This window comes from Phalaenopsis equestris, unplaced genomic scaffold (genome assembly GCF_001263595.1).
Source record: "Phalaenopsis equestris unplaced genomic scaffold, ASM126359v1 Scaffold000613, whole genome shotgun sequence".
NCBI lineage: Eukaryota > Viridiplantae > Streptophyta > Magnoliopsida > Asparagales > Orchidaceae > Phalaenopsis > Phalaenopsis equestris.
In genome coordinates, this window is record NW_018165053.1 from 1,551 (window position 1) to 15,855 (window position 14,305).

The 14,305-nt window shown below is 33.5% G+C and overlaps 1 protein-coding gene across 2 annotated transcripts in view; it reads left to right on the forward strand.

The window, feature by feature from the left end:
- Window positions 1–8,626: 8,626 nt before the first annotated feature.
- Window positions 8,627–14,305, forward strand: part of LOC110029941 (protein EI24 homolog) — a 22,134-nt gene continuing 16,455 nt past the window's right edge. For both annotated transcript variants that reach the window (XM_020732441.1, XM_020732442.1), the window contains exons 1-2: window positions 8,627–8,898; window positions 9,010–9,075. In XM_020732441.1, coding sequence (XP_020588100.1) covers window positions 8,798–8,898; window positions 9,010–9,075 — 167 coding nt within the window. In that variant the 5' untranslated portion in view covers window positions 8,627–8,797. The remainder of the gene's footprint in view (window positions 8,899–9,009; window positions 9,076–14,305) is intronic.

A 14,305-nucleotide genomic window follows, 5' to 3' on the forward strand; every position in this document is an offset into this window, starting at 1 on the left:
CATGCTTCCCTCTTATCACCTGGTGAAAAGCCTCGAGCTCATTTAAACTTATCATGTTGCTTAATAATTCATTCTATAAACACCCTAATGCTCAATGAACATTGATGTATCAATTATCCCTAAGAGTAAGGTAATTATCATTTGTAATTTAATTTTGAATATTGTGTGGGTGAAGACCCTTAAAGAGGCAAGTTTATGTTATTGGAACACTTAGCCAAATTTTGGTCCTAATTGGGCTTGTAGTGTTTGAAAGATGTTCTAATTCTCAATCATATTTACATTTGTAATTCTCATTTAAATGAAACTTGATTTAGCTTAAGTCACTACTAAGCCCTTAAGACCTAGGTGAGTGTCTTAGAGTTTTAGGTGATCATGATTCATTATTTGAATTTCATTTGAAAATCAAATAGGGGTGTTAAATTGATTAATTATTAACTTCAAAAGTCATACCCCTAAGTCCTAGGTTCATTTAATTTTAATAAGCTTCCAAATTTCAATAATTTAGAAATTTATTAATTTATCCTTTTAATTAGGAAAGTGAGGTTGGTTTCTACCAATAAATCCTCTTTTAATTTCAGTCTTCTGAACAAGCTGATTAAGATTAGAGGTTGCCCCTTTCCCTCCTTGGATTAAGCCTAAATGTTAATTAAGGCCAAATTCTTAAAATTACATTTTTTGTCCCTAAGGCTCTAACATTTCATAACTCATCAAATTTAATCCAAATGACTTTAAAATTTTTACCCTACCTCACTCATAGGTCAATTGAGACATAAAAGGAGAAAGTATGATTTGTCAAAAATTTAATTTACCTATATAATTATTTTTAATGAAAAAATAGGATTTTTCAAAGAAAAATCATAACTTGACCAAGATAAATTCTAATCCCTTGAAATTTTTAGTGGAGGTAGGCTTAGACCAGGGAAGCCTTTGTGTATGCCTAGACTAGAAAAGTCTTTGGACCAAATTTCATGATTTTTTGAATTTTCTGTGAGTCATGATTTTTTTTAATTTTATTTGAATTTTAAGAATTATCTTAACTTCTGGGTTATTTATTAAATATAAAATATTTTAAATGGGGGAAATTAAGTTTTATATTTTTGAAAAATCCTCCTGAGGTCAAAGAACTAAGAGGAGAAAATTTTATATTTTTCTGAGTTTTATTTGATTTATTGGAATTATTCTTAGTTAAAACCCATTTTAACCTTTAAAAATTATTTTTAAGTTTTGAAATTCAGTATCTTTATTTAGAAAATTAGGAAAAAAATTCTAATTGTCCCTATATGCTTAAGAGATAATTTAGAATATTTCCATGAATTTTATTATTTTTGTGATTTTTATGAATTTTTAATTATTTAAATATTTAAAATAGGTTGAAAATCAAGTTTTTATTTTAAACTCCATTTTATTTTTATAAAATACATCTGATCACATAGAACTCAAAGAACAAGTTTTTATAAATTTTTTAGTTATATTTTTATTTTTAAAATTCATTTAAGTGCCAAAAATGTTATTTATCTTTAAAAATCAACTTAAGTAACCAAATGAACTCAAAATACTTTGAAATTTTTATGGTGAGTTATTTAGATCCTAAACAATAGTGTAGATAAAAAATCAAATCATTTTGTTGTTTGAGTTTTTCAAAAGTAATTATCTTAGTGATTTAGAGTTTGTGAAGATTAGGTGTATTTTCAATGACTTGGCTCATGAGAAATTTTTTCAAGGGCTCTCTAGTCATCATAAACTTTTCGCTGGTCATCATAAACCTTCTAAAATTTTCTTGGATCTTTCTAAGCAACATGCTAGTTTTCATGATTATTTTAAGAAAATAATGCACATAAACTTGAAAAATATGATTTTCTGCCTAGGGACCTCCTCAGCTTTGGAAAAATCAGAGAATGTTCCCTAAGATAGAGGCAACAACATGCTAAAATTTCAAGCCATGATGATCTCACTACATGCATGGAGAATCAAAACATCCAAATTAGTGTTTAATTAATTAAAAATAAAATATGTATCACATGGACTTAAAATTATTTTTCACATTTTTCTCCTCTATTCACTGAGCAAGAGGATATTTTTCTTTTATTATTATGATTTTTTTACACCAAGATATGAATTTTTAAAGCTAGGGACCATTTTCTGATTTTTTTAAATCCCTATTTATCTATTTAAACGTGCGGTGCCACATCAACCTACGACGACTCCGAAGCTCCATGCAGTGCACTCCAATTTGACGTCGCTGTTCACCTCAACCCTGACTTGGGCCGCAGTTTATGTTTTGAAGCGTCGTCCCGCTTCATCTTGACCGTTCATCCGATACACGCGCGATCGGACGGCTCCACGTCATCGTCTCCGATAGCCTAGCCTGAGAACCGTCCATCTTCTAACCTTAAGATCTCTCTCATTTCTTAACCAAATTAAGTGAATTTTTTTTTAAATGCTCATCTAGACTAGAGGAACATATTCATACGATTATGATGCCATGAAATCAACTCAAAACAAATGAAGAGTTCAAATAGGCTTAAGAATAAGAGAAGTTTTATACCTTGGCTTTGAGAAGTGAAGTCTTGACACATTTGTTATGATCCAAGGAGGCCAGGGATTAAGTCTTGGTCTTGGTGTAAGGCCTAGGTATGATTTCGATCACGGCCGGATTTGGGTGTTGGTCTAGAGCTATGGTAGAGGCTCTGTGAGAGGGGAATTTGATGGGGCTTAAGCCTCTTCCACTTTTGTGAAGGTGTGAGTGAAGTTAATTTGAGTTTGGTGCACTGTGGAGGTGTATTGGGCTCTGTCATGATTTCCGGCAAGATTTCGAGCTCAAAATTGAACTCCCGCGGTGGAAATTGGTGAGGGAAAACAGTTGGAATGCACTGAGGGGATCTTAGGGAAGCTCTATGGTCAGTTTAGGGAGGTCTCTCTAAGAAATTTTCAGCACTCCTTCCCATGGCCGTGGGAGGTGCTTTTTATAAAAATGGCTAAGGGCTGGCTGTCATGGCTAATTAGGGGGTGCATTGTGTTACTTAGGTGGAGGGTAGAGGAGCTCTACAATTTAATTTGGGTGAAGTTCCATGGGGGTAGCTCTCAGTTTGATTTGGGTGAAGTTTCATGGGGGTGGCTTTTATTTTTGAGCTTCTCCAGGGACTAGGTCGGCCGACCATGGCAGGGGGAGGTGGCTAGGTGCTCAGGGCATCCAGGGGAATTTGTCAAAGCAATTTAATGCAATGGGGTTTAGTTTTGGTAAGAGTATCTTAAGCATGTATATTTTTGGAAATAATATCCCTTAATTTGGGGGAATTTTTGTCCATGGCTCATCTAGCTTGGATTAGATGGGTTTTTGCTCAGTCTTAGGGTCTAACAAATGGCTGAGGTGGAGTTAATTTGATTGCTTTAATTGCTTTAAGATTGTTTGGTCATGTTTAATGCATGGGTTCAATGTAAGTTGAAGTGATCAAAACTTGGGTTTGGGCTAGGTTAGCCATGTCAATTGACCCAATTGATTGATCAACATTGTGTAGATGATTGTTATGAAGATTTTTGGTGAAGGGTTGAAGTGCTCTTGAGTTCAATTGGTAGGTCAATTTGAGAGATTTTTGAAATTTGGTCAATTTGGGCATGTTGGGTTAAACACGGGTCTAGGTTGGGCTAGCCTTGGGCTAAGTCCAAATTTAATGGTCCACATGATCAAGAGAGATGTTTTGAAGATTTTTTTATGAAGGGATAGAGTGGAAATTTTGGGGTTAAGGCCCTCAATTTGGTGAGATTTTGAGACATAGTCAATTTGGGGCTTTTTGGACTCAGGTTGAGATCAAATGAAATTGAGGCCTCACCAAGGCCAATTAAATGTCAAGTTTGATGTATGGAGATGTTATGAAGGTTTTTCAACAAAAATCATGGCCAATTGAGTGGACTATGGATTCAATTTGGTGGAACCAAGTCATAAGGCCAAAATTGGGTTTTTGGTTTAACTCAAAATTGGGTTCAAATAAAATTAGGTTCAAATCATGGACCAATTAAGCTTGGATTTGGTCTAGATTGGTCACATAAAGGGTGAATTTGAGTTTAAAATTGAAAGAATTTAGAATTGAAATTGGGGTTTAGAATTGAAATTGGGGTAAATTGAGACCAACTGGATAAACATTTGGAGTGATTTGTAGAAAATATGGGCCTTTAAAGGGCAATTGGGGTTTTTGATTAAACATGGTTAAATTGGAAAAATTGGGTCATGTGATAGTTGAGAGAAATGAAATTGGAAATATTTGGGAGGTTTTGAGAATTTTTGGGATTTTTTAGAATTTTTGGAATTTTGGGGTAAGGAGGGGTATTTTGGTAATTGGGTAGTTTGGGTGCTTTCAAGGTGTTTGAAATGATTTTTGAACCAAGTTGGGTATTTTGGGTAAATTTGAAAATTTGGGCCAAATTTGGGGTTTCAAAGGCATCTAGGTAATTTGAGGGAATTTAGGGGCAAAAGGCTAGGTTGGGTGTCTTGGTAAAGTTAGAGTGCCAACCACCATCAATAAGCCATGGACCAATGGAAACCCTATTTCCGGTCCTCTATGTAGTGGTATTTAGCCAAACCCTAGCCTAGGGCTAATGGGTTTAGGGGACCACCTACAGGAGTCGCCCAAAAGTATCAAGGGACCAGAGCCTAGAAATTATGGGTTTAGGGTAGTGAGTGATTGTGAGTGTAAGTGATTGCAAGTGAGTGCCTTAGCCCTAGACCAACACCCAGGGTCAACCCTAAGGTCCAGCAGTCCTAAGGGGTGCTCATCTTGGGTTCCCCTATAATGACCCCACCTACTAAGTGCTAGAGGTTATGATCAATATGTGGAACGTCAAGTCGAATAGAGAAGAGTTTGGAATTTCTAATGGTGAGGGCTCCTTGTCTAGTTTTATAAGAATAGTCAATATGAAAGTCCTATGGCTAGACCTTAAGCTACTAAAGGGGAAAAAGTAAACCTCAACCAAAAATGAGGTCAACAAATAGAAATGTTAACTTTAATAATGCTTTGCTTACTAGTATACCTAGTAGTGCAAAAATTAAAGATAGTATTGATCTTATGGATATGGGGAAAGTTGTTGGTCTGGATGGTTTTACCACTGAGTTCTATAAATATGGGCGGGACATCATTCATACTGATGTTGCTGAAGTTATTCAAGACTTTTTTAGAGTTACAGATTTATCGAAATACTTTAAAAGCTCTAATATTGTGTTGATTCTTAAGGTGCGTGATGCAAATAATTGGGATGCTTTTAGACCTATTAGTTTGAACACGGTTATGTCTAAAATTGTTTCTAAATTTGTGGTTAAAAGTTTGCAACATATTTTTAATGATATTATTAGCATGAATCAATCTGTTTTCATGCAAGTTAGGAGTATTTGTGATAATGCTCTTATTGTCCAAGAACTTTTCTTGGATATTGATAAGAAAAGCAGAGGTGGGAATGTTATCTTCAAAAAAGACATTAAAAAAGCTTTTGACACTATTAGATGGGAATTTATTATTGATATTCTTAAAGCTATTAATTTTAATAATGCTTTTTGCAAGCTTATTTATAGAATTCTCAATGATAATTATTACTCTCTTCTTATTAATGGGGCCAAGCAAGGCTTTTTCAAAGCTTCTAAAGGTATCAAACAGGGAGCCTCTTTTGCCTTATCTATTCATTATTGCAATTGATTATTTATCTCGTTGCTTGAATGATTTATTTACTTCCTATCCTAGTTTGAATTATAAGCATAAAGGCAATTTAAGTATATCTTATTTGAGTTTTGCTAATGACTTGATTCTCTATACAAATGCTAATAAAACTTCCATTAAAAGGATTTGGACTGAGATTTTAAATTTCTAGACTATCTCTGATTTATTCTTTAATATTTCTAAATGTGCTATCTACTATTCAAAAAATATTAATGTTCCTAAAAGGAATTGGATTATGGATTTTACTGCTTGTAATAAAGCTTATTTACCTTTAACTTGTCTGGGTTTTCATTTGGATAAAGGTAAGAAGAAGAGTGTTTTATTTTTCAGTTTGTTTGACAAAATTAAAAATAATTTATTATCCTGGGAAAATAAATTTCTTTCTTTTGGTGGCAGGTGACTCTTCTTAAAAGTGCTCTTACTTCTCTACCTCTTTATACTCTTCAAGTTATGAATATGCCTTTGAATGTTATTAAGAGGATTGAAAATCTTTTTAATAAATTTTTGTGGAAAGGTAAAGGTCATTCCAAATTTCACTAGAAAAGCTGGAATAAGCTTCGTAAACCTACAGAAAATGGAGGACTTGGCTTTAGAAGCTTAAATGATTCTATTAAAATTAATTATATGAATTATGGTATCGCTTTCATCAGAATAATTCCATTTGGGTTTCTTTGATGCATGTCAAGTATTGCTTTAACAGGAATCCTATGACTATTACCTATTACAAAAGTGATTCTTTTATTTGGTGTGAAATGCTCAAGGTTGCTAGAAAAACTGAAGATATGATTTTTTGGGACATTGTTAAAGGTGATTGCTCATTTTGGTATGATGATTGGTTGGGCAAAGGTGCTCTTGCTGACTTTCACGGTGGCTCTGAGAATATTAATATCAAGATTAATGACCTTTGGTTTGAAAATCAGTGGTGTTTTAAAAAACTTTTGTAAAAGGTTAATCATGATGATGCTAATTTTATTGCTTCTATTCCTTTTGATATTACTAAGCCTCATGTGCCTAAAATTAAAGGCAAATTGAGTGATTCTTATGCTAAATGTTTTGCTAACTCCTTTCAATTTTTGCAAGGTTTAAATCTTAAATGGAATTGGAATATTTGGATTAAACCTTCCATCTCCTTTTTTATTTGGAAAGTTTTTCATAATATCATTCCTAGTGATGATATTCTTAAGATGAAAGGTTTAAGATTGCCTTCTTGTTGTGTTTTGTGTCATGATAATGTGGAATCAATTGAACATCTTTTTCTTAAATGTTATTTTACTATTGATGTTTGGAATGATATTATACATAAGTTGCAGTTAAACAGATTTAACATAAATTTGATACAATATAATAGCATTTTTGAGATTTTCGATGCTTGGAAGCTGCTTGATAAAGGCATTTTTCGGCTATATCTGTTATTATAAGTTGGTTTATATGGATTGCTAGAAATGATCATAAATTCAATAATATTGTTCCTAAGGTGCATAGAACTGTTAGTTTGTTATTGAATTATTTATATAAAGGATTAAAGTTTTTGCCCAATAACACTATACTTTTTGAAAATTTGAAACATTTGAGACATCTTCTGGATATTCCTAGTTATGTGCATATTAAATTTAATGATAATATTAAATGGCATAGACCGTGGATGTCATTTATTAAGATTAACATTGATGGTTGTTGGAATCCCTTATCTGCTAGTGTAGGAGGAGTTTGTCGAGAACATTTAGGTTTTATTCTTTATTAGTTCTCGACAGGTGTGTTTTCTGATTCCCTTTTGGCTGCTAAAGCTGATGCTTTTATCTATGGTTTGCAGATGACTATCAATTATGGTTGGAAATTTATTATTATGAAAACTGATTCTTTGATTCTTTGGAAGTTTTGTCAATTGCAGCAAGATTATCATTGGAGTATTAATATTCAGATGAAAAGGATTTTTGCTCTTTCCAAGAACTTATTTAATCTTTGGTCTCATACCAAGCGAGAAGGCAATAAGGCTGCTCACTCGGCGGCTAAATGGGGTTTGAAGATGTGGGGTGCTACAGTCTCGAAGATTATTCCTTGTAATCTGATGCTTTTAGCCTTAAATGATGTTGAATAGTTTGGTGGCTATTTGATTGCTCTTAGTTATGTTGTTTTCTGTTTTGGTTTTTCTTTGATTCGTTTTTGTGAGTTGTATTTTTTCTTTTTTGGAGAGAGGTCCTTTTTACTTTCTTTGTGGTGTGTGAGTTGTATTTTTCTTTTTTGGAGAGAGATCCTTTTTACTTTCTTTGTGTATTTGTAAGGTGTGTGTGTTGGGACCTCTTTCTAGGACTTGCTTATTTGACACTATTTTCACTGTTCACCTCCTCTTTGTCTTTAAAAATATTTTAGACACTATTTTCACTGTTCACCTCCTCTTTGTCTTTCATCTTCTCTCAATCTCACGCGGTCATCTTCTCTCAATCTCATGTGGACTTGATTTCACAGACAATTTTGGGTTTAACTCTTTAATTCAATTGGTAAGATTTTATTAAATTTTTAATTAATTCAATTTTTAGGATTTTGAATTTCAATTGTAATGGATTTGACCAATTTGCCCAATTTACAAATTATAAATTTGCACCAACCGAATGCTCACCCTGTTTCGAAGCAAATATTGTGTGCGGAAGTGACAGATGCATGTGTGGGGTATTGGCGTGCTATTAAGGTGATATTGATAGTATTGGGGTGGTATTGAAACACAATACCACCTCAATAACACCCAAATATCACAATAATCTTACTTTAAAAAAAATAATGGCGAAATAAATAAAAATCTAATTTTAAAATTGAAATTAAGGAACAATCGAAGTTTAAGCTACCAAAATAGAAATCGAATATGAGTTTTAAAATAGAAACAAATAAAAAGGAATCATTTTGAGAAGAAATAAAATCTCGGGAAGGAAAATAATTATATTTTCGCGGAAAAACAGTAGAGATGGCCGGATATCTGGAGCTTTTGATTCCTTCGCTTTAGCTTAGAAGCAAATGTTCCTAGCTTTTGTTTCAAGATCAAGTCGGAGAGCAAACTGCAGGAGCGGAGCGATTTCCGAAATTTCTTTTCTGGCTTCCTCTTCTCTCGGATGGATGCCTTCTCGCTGAACGCGAGACAGTCGGCGATCCTCTGGCTCGCCGGCTTCAGGGAAGCTTGCTCCCTCCACCGTGTCTTCATCTTCTGCTTCAGGCCTGTTCTCGTTTTTTTTTCAACTAATTGATTCTAAATATTTCAGCGATTATACCATCGATGTCCCTTCTGTGCCCATCAGTTTTTAATATTTCTCTCTAATTGATTCAGTTCGAAGGCCCTCGCAATCCGAACCGGGCAGTGCTTCATGTTGAACGGTCTTATCTTCCTAGGAAGGTAAATTTTACTTCTCCTGAAATTTTATATCAAAAGGATTACAATTGCTGCTAGGCAGGGAAGTAATTATGCTGTCCCGGAAGAACTAATGATGGCGCTAGCTTGTTCTGTTGTATATAGCGGTCAAATTGATATTTTTGATTTTTATCATGCTTTTTGTACTTAAGGGCAATGTAGTTTCTATTGGTTAAAAGGAAAGTTGTCTGATAAAAGTTAATGCAATTTAAGGAAAAAAAAAAGTTTGAAACTTGAGAGCTAAATAAGTGAATTATGAACTGGATATATACTTTGGTAATTTTAGCAGAATGGAAAATGATAATAATTATTTTTAAGATTCAAGATTAATGGTTTCCATTGCATCATTGATTCTGGTATGGTGGATCTATTTGTATAACAAATTTGGGATTCACATGAATGTATGAATAGCGAGACTACAAAATTTTTATCCTTTTCTTGTTTGTTTAAACATAAACTAGAATGCAAAAGCAAGCCTTTCTTGCTTACTAAAATAAAATGATAAAGATGTATGCTGAAATAAAGATAAATATCCCCTTCTATTTCCTGCATTTTAATCGTAAATAAACTTTTTATGTATCAATCTCAATGAGCCTCTTTTGATACAATTAAATTTTAGGTGTATTGCAGAATGCCCTAATGTTAGAATTCAAGATAGTATTCATGCCACATATATGGAGGACTGAATTCAAATTAGCATATTTTATAAGTCAATTCGAGTTGGCTAATGGTTTGACCAAGTCAAATCAGTACAACCACTATACCCACCATACGAACGACTTAGTACAATCAAGTGAAGAATAGGTACTTGTTACTAGGTGTTCAATATTAAAAAGTTTGAAAGAGAGCAAACTTAAAAAGTCCGTTCTTTTGTTGTTCACTCGCTTCTCACTAGGAGTGATTATTTCATTCATTAAATTTGAAAGAATATTTGTGACCTATTTGCCAGTGCCTCGAAACTATCGTAGAATTCATTGGCTATAATGTGAATGCGACAAGGACTCAGTGAGACTAATAATTTTATTACTCACTTCCAAAAGGAGGTTTTAGAGGTGAAAGACTTGGATTGAACTTGTCAATAGTCATGTGAGTGCAAAATTGTACTGAGTTCATTTACACGCAAGAAGAATGATAAGTAACATTTTAGGGAAAGTTTCTAACAATTTTCTAGGGATTAGAGAGATTGCCTTGTGGAGTATGGGGTTAGAAAAAAAATTTATAAAACTGCTAACTTTGTTTTTGAAGGGTGAATGCGAGTAGAGATTGTCAAGATGATTGCATGCGGGAGAGATTGTCTCCATCTCTAATTTCGTGGTTAGGCTAGGAGGATACCGACTGCCATTCCAGAGCTCTTACTACTTCCTCACCTTAGGGCTAACAATCTCACATTAGTTTCTAATCAACTGGACCAAATTGAGGATTTTAATCTGTCACCTTAAAATCTCTAATTCTGCATCCAACAAAGTATATTTCCCTATTTATCTGCATTCAATCTCATGGATGACATACTCTCCCATGAGATCAAATGTGACTCTCCCTATGCTGTAGAAATCATATCCCTTTTCAGAACATATGTTTCTCAATAAGTTTTAACATTTTAATTGGCCATATGGAAAAGTAAATAAAGATCGGAGTTCAAATCATCACAAATTATTAACATTTAAAACCGTAGAAAATAAAATATATTTTTCACAAAATCATATCTCAAAATAAGGAGAAAGATAAAGAAAATTACTCAGAATTCATGAGAAATATACGACAAAACATGAATTTTATATATAAAAATAATTTTACAAAACAACAGAAATAAAAGACATAACTTATCTAACAATCCTTCCCAAACAAATTCCTAGAAGTTCTCTCTAAGTCTTTCTCTCTTTACAATCTCATTTAATTCTCTCTTAGAAGTGTAATGAAGAAATAATCTCTCACCTTTTCTCTCCTCTTACAACCCTAGAAGAAAATCTCCTCTTGTCTCTCACGCCAACTTTCTCTCTCTCTCCCTTTCTCGTCCCTCTCTACTCTATTTTGAAGTATTCTCTTTTATTTTTGAGCTGCCTCCTTTGAAAAGAATTTCAAATTTCCTCCAAAATTTTTCTCTAAAAGTCAACTCTTTTGAATTTAAAAGATGTCTTTTGATCCAAGAGACATATCCTTTCATAAAAGAACATTTCAAAGTGTCTAGATGCATTGAATTACTCCAATAGATGTGTAGAACAAGCGTCCATTTGAAAATTCGCCCAAAATTCATCTTGAATCGCCTTAATTTACAAAAGTCGTCTCTGACGCATCATGCGCCAGTTCTCTGTCAAACCGCGCATCATGCGCCAGCATCCCAAAATTCGTTGTTTTTGCTCTAAATTTTGTCTTTTTTGTCATTTTTACTCCAAATGCCTAAAAATGATATACCTGTAACAAAAACATGAAAATACACTTCTTTAAATTGCAATATCACAAAAAAACTTCTTTAAATTGCAATAACAAAAAATAAGCATAAAATATGTACTTAAAACAATATATTATTTTGGTGTATCAGTCTACAATTTCAATTCTCAGTTTATCATCTAAGAAGGATGGCTAATTGAGCTTTTCTTTGGGTCCACGAAAAGCTCTCTCAAATCGTCCGATATGATGCAATTTAGTTATACAAAGAAGAATAACAACAACAAATGCAATGTCAAGCATGTGACCCAATTTATAGAGCATGCTGGACACAAAATCTAAGGGAAGGATAATTATTAAATCAATTTTCTCAAATTTAGTACCAATGAATGCTAATAATTTCTCTGTTTTTATCGTAACTGTTACTTTCAAGGAATAGGAAAACTCGGGGAACTAATATGTATACACCAAAGCTATCAGCATGGATCTCAAAGCATTTGAACGGCCTAGACGATGATCAGACGTTCAAGGCGTCCTATCGTTATTCAACCTACTTCATGATCAAGAATCAAACGACACAACTATGGTGAAAAATTCAAATGACAAAACACAACTGTAGTTCCGACTGACCAGAGCGCAGGTGAGAACCTTTGATCATGACCAATATGCCCCACTTTTATCGAGGCGGACGAGATCGCCACTCAGCCGGATGCCTCGATCGACCTACACAAGGGAAAATCACCACTCAGCCGGTCGCCTCGATCGACGGAATTCATGCAAATCGGCGAGACAATTTCCTTCATATTATAATTTAAATTGTAATACAAATATAGTATGAATTTTATACGATTGACTCAAACATCAAATGAATTAAGAGCAGTTTTCATAACTGTTCACTTCTTTTTGTAATTGTACAAAATACGTCTCTATAAGGAGGAGACAAAAATACAAATAAATGGACCTCTCCCAATTTTTTCTCTCGACAGTGAATTCTGGGCATATCATACTCTCTCTACCTCCTCCGTCCGTTTCCAACTCTTGGAGCATAATTCACAAAGGACAATTTATGATTCAATATATATATATATATATATATGAAACATCTTCACATACTACTAGTACTGATCCAAATGTGTATATACCACTCACTGTTATTGAAGAAGACTCAATTACATGCCAAGACACATGAGAGTGGTTTTTTGATCCAATAAAAGATCAGTTGCTACAACGAGTAGATGTTTCCAATGATCAACACGCGACACATGTCCAACAGACTTTAGACCAATTCACTGATCGGATGAGTCTGTCTTCGGATGAGGAATGACAGGTCTATTCCAGGAGGAAGAAGAAGAATGAAGGCTAACTCGAGCTCAGGAACTTATTGGACAATACATTGTTTACTTCTGGCAATGACACTCAGATTACCAATTTGTTAGTTGACTTCTTTCCTAGAACTAGAGACAGAGAATTAGTGGCAGAGACAAGACAAAACTGGGTCGCTCTCTAGCTACCTGATGCTACGTGTTTTGACACTTTTGATTTTTGGACTCTCATGTATTTTTCTGTATTTTTTTTTTTTTCTGGAACTATTTGCATGTGGTGTTTACTGTGTGGGTAGGGTACCATGTCTGGGCCCTCTCATACAATCTATCTATATCTTTCTTTCTTTTTAATATATTAGCCCTTAGGCTTTCTCAATATATATATATATAACTATTAATTTGATAAATATTTATTACATTTGCACTTCTAGGAATTTGTCAAAAGGAATTCACACAAGAATTGAAAAAGTCAAATTCATCAAATGGAATTCTATATAAGGAATTCAATGATTCCTCAAAATGAATTTCTCAAGAAGAAATCATCAAGAATAATATGGTAAAATTTAAACATTAAATATTTTTCTTAATATTCTCTTTGGAATATAAGTTAGTTTGAGTAAGCCTTATTAGGCAAATATTAATCTTTAATGAAAGTTCAAATATTTTAATCAAAGATTTGAGGCGAATTCAATAGATTTTCTCACTCGCCATGGACCGCCTTAAAACTAAATTACCACCAGCTATGATTTGATTTGACTTAGTTGACTATATATTTCTAGTTGGCGACTACTTGAATGATGCTAGCCGCGAGTATAGGGGGCCTTAGTAATCCTAGCAATAATGCTCTTCAATCTGGACATTTCTTCCAAAACTTCTTTTTTATCCAACTCATACTTCACAATGGAAGTACTCATGATGCCAATTGAAAGAAATAACACCTCAATTTTCTTTAGGAGGGTAACTTGTGCTACTTCTAGGAGTACTAGAAGTAGTTGTATACAACTCTTGAGAGCACACTTGAAAAGGGAAGTTGGCGTCATTTTCTTATCTACTGCTTCACTATTCAGTGGAGTTTTTGGACGCAGCTTAATAGCAGCTAAAGCTAATTCACTAAAAGAACACATTGAAAGCGAAAACATTTTATTCAAATAACTTGCAGAATAAGTTTTAGGAACTTCATTAAAATTTTATCCTAAAGGTAGAAGTCATATTCTTGGCAAAATTCCTTGCTGACTTTGGGTCTTGATATTCCCTTAGTTGGCTAGGTGATTTTGTCAAAAACCTTTGTAGCTGGAGGAATGTTGAATTTGATTTCTGAAGGAGTAACAAGTTGTCTTTATTTTTTTTGTTTTTGCACATCACTTTAATAAGTACTTTTGTCGATAGATTATTTTTCGTCTTGATGTTAACTCATAGCGAACACTATTTGAAAATTTTTTTTAGTTTATTTCATAATATTATTATAATATGTCTCGCTCTCTCTCTCTCTCTCTTTATATATATATATATAT